The 6,058-nt window shown below is 43.9% G+C and overlaps 2 protein-coding genes across 2 annotated transcripts in view; both read right to left on the reverse strand.

The window, feature by feature from the left end:
* Positions 1 to 4,673, reverse strand: stx11a (syntaxin 11a). The gene is made up of 2 exons (XM_083632452.1): positions 4,503 to 4,673; positions 1 to 1,379 (listed from the first exon to the last, which is right to left on the reverse strand). The coding sequence occupies exon 2, from the start codon at positions 1,372 to 1,374 to the stop codon at positions 478 to 480; it is 897 nt and encodes a 298-aa protein (XP_083488578.1). The 5' UTR covers positions 1,375 to 1,379; positions 4,503 to 4,673; the 3' UTR covers positions 1 to 477.
* Positions 4,674 to 5,844: 1,171 nt separating this feature from the next.
* LOC310772623 (syntaxin-11-like) overlaps positions 5,845 to 6,058 on the reverse strand; it is a gene marked incomplete at its 5' end in the record, with an annotated part of 948 nt that continues 734 nt past the window's right edge. Inside the window, one exon of the mRNA XM_083632470.1 lies at positions 5,845 to 6,058. This exon is cut by the window's right edge and continues 734 nt beyond it. Coding sequence (XP_083488596.1) covers positions 5,917 to 6,058 — 142 coding nt within the window. The 3' untranslated portion in view covers positions 5,845 to 5,916.

The raw sequence follows: 6,058 nt of genomic DNA on the forward strand, positions 1-6,058 counted from the left end.
AGCCGTTGGAAGGCATTTATTTAGAAATCACATTTTTATATACAACTTAAATATGCCATAATTATAAAGAAACAGTTGCGCTCAAAAAGCTGAAAACTTAAAAGCAACAGTTCTGAGAGAAAGCGTGAGAGCTACGAGAACCCAAAATTCACGCTTAGCTCTTTTTGACGGTAAGTCCTGCAAACACTGTTGTCATTGATGATCAGGAAATGGAACGCCATATAAATATCACACTGTACACATTTGCATAATGGACTTGTGGTTTGAAATGTAGACGCTGCTAGGCCTTCTCTGAGACCAGCTCCATTATGAAAATACACAAACCAAAGCAGAACATTTAAGGCACATGAGAAGTTGATTTCAATCAAGCAGCTCTCAAACATTATTCTCATGGCTATGGGAACACTTCAGAGGGAGGCGAGAGTAGGGCTAAGACCTCCTCCACTTGCCGGGAAAAACAATAACACTGATACTGTCTCAATGATTGCAACAAGGGAAACAACAACAGAAGAGACGCCTGCATGGATTCTTCTTCTTGTAAATCACAGCCTGCTTGAAGTGAGCTCTGGCCTTGGCCACGTGATCCCGAGTAGCACACACGTTAGATTCTATGTTGTCCAACATGAAGCCCTGCTCCTCCACCAGCAGGGCCAGCTGGAAGAAGAGCTCGTGGATGTCCTTGATGCGGCCCTCCAGCTCGAGGAGCTCCTTGTGGCGATTCTCGATCTCCGTGAGAGCGGAGCGGGCGCTCCTCCCCTCCACGAGGAGGTTGTCCGAGAAGACGTTCCACTTGCCCGTCTCGATCATCTCGTCGATCTGCTCGCGGCTCACCTCCCTGCCCATGATCTCCGCCTGCCGCTGGATGCGCGTCTTGCAGTTCTCCCGCTGGCCCAGCTCCGCCTCGTTGTACTCGGACATGGCGCCGTGGAAGGCGCTGGTCAGGTTGGCGTACTGCGAGCGCGCCATGCGCACCACCGCCGCGCACGGGCCGCGCTCCTCCTCCAGCTCCTTGCTCCACTTCCCCAGCTTCTGCAGGCGAGCGTAGATGGCTTCCCCTCTGGCCTTGATGTCGCGTCCCACGGCGTTGGAGTCTCGCTTGATGCTGCTCAGCCGGCGGACAGAGGTGAGGAACCTCGTGTTCTGCTTGCCCAGAGTCTTCACGTCCCTCTCCAGCAGGGAGATCTCCTTCCGCATCGAGTGGGCCTCCTTGAAGATGCTGTCCATCACGTCCGCCCCGTCAAAGACGACGGCGTGCTGTTGCTCCAGCTCCAGGTCGGCCTCATCTTCCGTGGTCGTCGGGCGGTCCTCGGGCCTGCCGGACACTGCTGCAGGCTTGGGAGTGGCACTCTGCAGCTCACCCAGTCTGTCCCTCATCGCGCCTGCAAGGAGAGCGAGGAGCTTTACTGACAAGAAACACTTGTGGACACATCTCCCATATCACCATCTTGTTTCAGGAAGTGAAAAAGAGTGTGTGGGTATATAGACGGTTTTAACTTGACAACTTAAGCATTCTAAATTGAACCCCAGCTCACTTCCTGTTGCAGTGTTTCCTAGTACAAGGACAGCACTGTGATAGGACCGACTGCTAGGCCACAACTGACAATTCCATGAAAACCGTGTTCTACCACAATTCAGACCTGACCCGGGTCAACCCAAGAGAGATGCATAACATTTAACACAATAATTAACATTATAATCTGTCAGTTAAATATTGACTGATTAGCTAGCATAAGAATCAGAAGCATCATGCCCATTGATTGCCCCCTCGGATTAAAAATAATAATAATAATAAATCATATCAATCATAAATCATGGCGGTCATCATTAGTAGTAGAGCATCAATTCCCTTTTCAAACATCGGCCAAACCCTAGGCTCGCCCGCTGCACGGGCTTGCCGCACGCAGCTTGGCCGCTGCGCGACCTCGCCCGCAGCTCGTCTGCTGCGGGGCCTCACCTGCTCTATTGGCATGCGCAGCGCACAATTCCCCAACTTCGCATCACTGATGACATCACTCTACTGATGATGATGTCACAATGCCTATGACATCATCAGTGCCCATGACATCATCAGTGACGTCATAAGATCTATTTATGATATCACTGATGATATCCCAATGCCTATGACATCATCAGTGTAAGATGATTTTGGCCTTAAATCACCTGCGACCCAAATCACATCCTCCACACAGAGTATGAGCTGCTGCCATCAGAAGGTACAGGTGACCAAACTGTCAAGTGTCAACTGAACAGGTTTACATTTTCTGTTGTTCCATTGTCAATAAAACTACTCAACACTAAGAGATGATGCAGAGCAGAGTATCTGTATGGTGCACAACACTCCAGTTTTTCATATTCTCTAGGACAGCGGTGCAATATTAACTTTTTCATTTCAAACTATTTGGGGGGAGGGTAATGTTTCTTTGTAAAGGGGCTGGTGCAATATCACATAATCTTGGTCTATGTTTCTTTTTTGATGTATAAGGATAGTGACATTGAATGTTAAATGTAGTTTGATTGGACTGTGTGCACTCTGTATGTACTGTATGTACTCATATACACATACATACATACGTATGTGTATATGAGTCTATGTGTTAGAATGCCCAAGACAAATTTCTCCTAAGGGAGACAATAAAGGCTAATCAAATCATCTAATCTAATAATGTCACTGATGACATCACTGATGATGTCATCGACATTGTGATTGCTGCGTGGCCTCGCCTGCCCTATTGGCATGCACAGCGCATATTGGCCGACTCCGAATCACTGATGACGTCACCACTGCTCTGATGACATCACCGATGATGTCACAATGCTTATGACATCATCAGTGGGACAAAAATTGAAACAGACAAACATTGCCCACTTGCTCCCTTTTAGATAGACTAGGAATATCGAGCGCTACGCGCGTTCGATTCCTAGGCTCGGCCACTGCGTGGCCTTGCCCGCAACTCGGCTGCTGTGTGGCCAATGAGACCAGCATCACTGATGATGTCAGATTTATGACATCACTGATGATGTCATCAGTGGGATCAGGGATTTATGACATCACGGATGATGTCACAGTAGGATGTATGACATCACTGATGATGTCACAGTGGGATTTATGAGGATGTCACAGTGGGATTTATGACATCATGGATGATGTCACAGTGGGATTTATGACATCACTGATGATGTCACAGTGGGACAATTACAGTGGGACAGACACACAGAGCCCGAGCTCCCATTTATGGTGGGGATAGATATGAAAATGAAAAGCTGTTAGTTATTATAGGCATAGTTTGCATATAGTTGGCTACTTGTCCAGGCAGCTAAAGTTAGTATTGTAATGTAGCCAGAGCTGTTATGGCAGTGAGCTGTTTTTACCACCACCATCACAGGTTATACTGTAGTTAGCAAAACACTGAATTCCATTTGACGTCTCCAGGTCAAGATGCAGTTCTCTAAAAATAATTAGCATTGTGGATATAGTCTTTTTATGTGAATAACATTTTGGATGAAGCAAGATTGAGCTATATTTCAAGAAAGGTGGCTGCAGTGTAGAAGCTAGTGTAAAGTGAGTGACTAAGCTAATAACCATAAAAGCACAAATAATTGTCCAAAATCTCTAAATAAATATACAGTATTTACCCTAATGAGAAAAGGAACAATCATTGATGGTTAAAACTGAATCATGACATCACAACAGTCTAATCCTAACGTTAATTTAAAATTAGACATTCCTCTAAATCTGGCTTCAAATGGCCAACATTTTAGAAATAGCTAAATGGACCGACTGATAGATAAATCAATCAATCATAAGTGGATTCAGCACACTTTATCTGGGCAGACTGATGGAATCATTGCAGATGTATTCAGACCTCTCTATTGGTCGGTGAAGTGAATAAGGATCCAAAATAAATGTGTGATGGATTTTGGGAGGTCGGGTCCAGAAAGCCACCGTTTAAAAGTCAGTCTTGTAGCCTATAAAAGACAGGCTATGTCATTCAAGATTCAAGATTCAAGATTCAAGATTTAAATATTTATTTAAATATAAGGCGGGGGGGGGGGGCTCTTTCATCTAGCCTCCATTCTTAAATGTAACTCTAAAGAGAGATGGATAAACTCTTCGAAAGGAAACGGATGCTTCCTCTGAGGTGCGACGTCCTCCTCGAAGACAACACATAAACTAGGCTACAGGGCGCTGCCTTTGATATCTGGACAGTTATTTTCTATTAAGATCAATATTTACACAGGTTTCAGTGTAATGTAGCCTAATTGTTGTTCAAGTGTTTTACAAAAAGAAACATAATAGCCTACCACAGACAAATCTATAGCATCCTTTATGACACATGAAAGTCATGACGTTATGAGGGGAACCTTGAACAAAATCTTCTTCGTAGAAATCAAGCGGTACGCCTGTATGGCAAAGTCTGACAACCTGTTGATTATGTGTGAGCCTAAATCAGCCCTAAACCGATCATTAATGAACATAATAGCCTAAATAAGTTAGACATTACCTGATAGGTTCCAGCGGTCCTCTTAATAACTCGCCGAAACAGAAGAGACGAGCACGGAAAGAATCATTTCCCCTTTTTGCGCCGTGATATTACCAAGTTTCAACATGATGTAGCCGCCGGGCTACAGGAGGCAGTTAACCCACATCTCCTGCAGAGACGCACTCAACTACACCACGACGCAGCCATAGACAGACAGTCAAGACGCGCAGCTGCAGCAGGTGCTAACGCGGAAGATCACGCCCCCTCGTTTGGTTTCACCACATTTTGATTTCACACACACACACACACACACACACACGCACGCACGCACGCACGCACGCACGCACACACACACACACACACACACACACACACACACACACACACACACACACACACACACACACGCACACATAACCAATTTTTTGATTGATGGTGACCTGAAAGGTGGAAATCCACCAGTCATTTTCTTTTTAGGCTATTATTAAACCAAACCGCACAGCCTTTGCGCATTGGCACTTGTGCGTAAAACCGTTCTTGTGCGTAAAAACTGTCTGGTTTGTGGACGGGTGACCATGCAGTCTCTACAGTATACACTACTGTACCCCGTTTATTTATTTTTTACTTTAGTAACTAAGTTCCACTAATAACATATTCCATACAGGCTTGAGGCTTGGGAAGTAACTGATGACATGTAATCTGGTTACTGTAATCAGGATACAAAAAAGGTAACTGTAATCCCATACAGTTACAGAAAAAAGATGTAGGCTAATCAAGATTACAGTTACTAAATAGTTGAGAAAAAAAAGGATTACTAGCAGGATTACAATTTAAAATACATGTATTGTTATTCGATTGTATATTTATGCAAGTGCACTGTAAATATTGACTCTTCTTATTGTCTACTTTATGTTTTGATATCATATGGTGCAAATAAATAAAAACAAAAGAAAGAAACACTTGGCTCTTAAAAAGGACAAGTGTGCCCAGAAACCAGGTAATGTACTGTAATACGAAGATGGAAATATTGTCATTGTTATTGTATTATTATTACAGTATTAATGAGAAACAGGCAAACAGTAGTCATGCAGGAAATGTGTTTATATATATAGCCTAAATCATTGGGGTTTCAAAGTCTGAGATTGATAGTCAGAGTGAAATGTTATGCGGTCTCTCCTGTTTCTAAATATATCTGAACCGTTTGGTTTGAACAAGTACAACTATTTTTTATAAGCATTTCACGAAATGTCTATGGGAAAATAAATGGCAGATGAAAATATCTGGTACAGTGCTGAAGCCGGAAGCGACCTTCACTTTGGCTCTCTATTGGCTTGTAGCGTGGCTTTTTCCAAATGGACTAGACCTATTTAACCCAACTAGACCTAATGGTCATTACCGTGGACCAGAGGGAGAACTAAATTGTCCCTCCCTAAACCTAATTATTAAAACATGGAAAGCAGCAACAAAATAGCTTCTTGAAGGGGTTGTTTTTATCATAAGCAATAGCATTTTCCAGATGGACCACAGCATCCTGGACGGTTGCCTCAGTGTTTTGGACATTGATCTGGACGTTCTCG

Source organism: Poromitra crassiceps (genome assembly GCF_964638095.1).
Source record: "Poromitra crassiceps genome assembly, chromosome: 3".
Classification (NCBI taxonomy): domain Eukaryota; kingdom Metazoa; phylum Chordata; class Actinopteri; order Beryciformes; family Melamphaidae; genus Poromitra; species Poromitra crassiceps.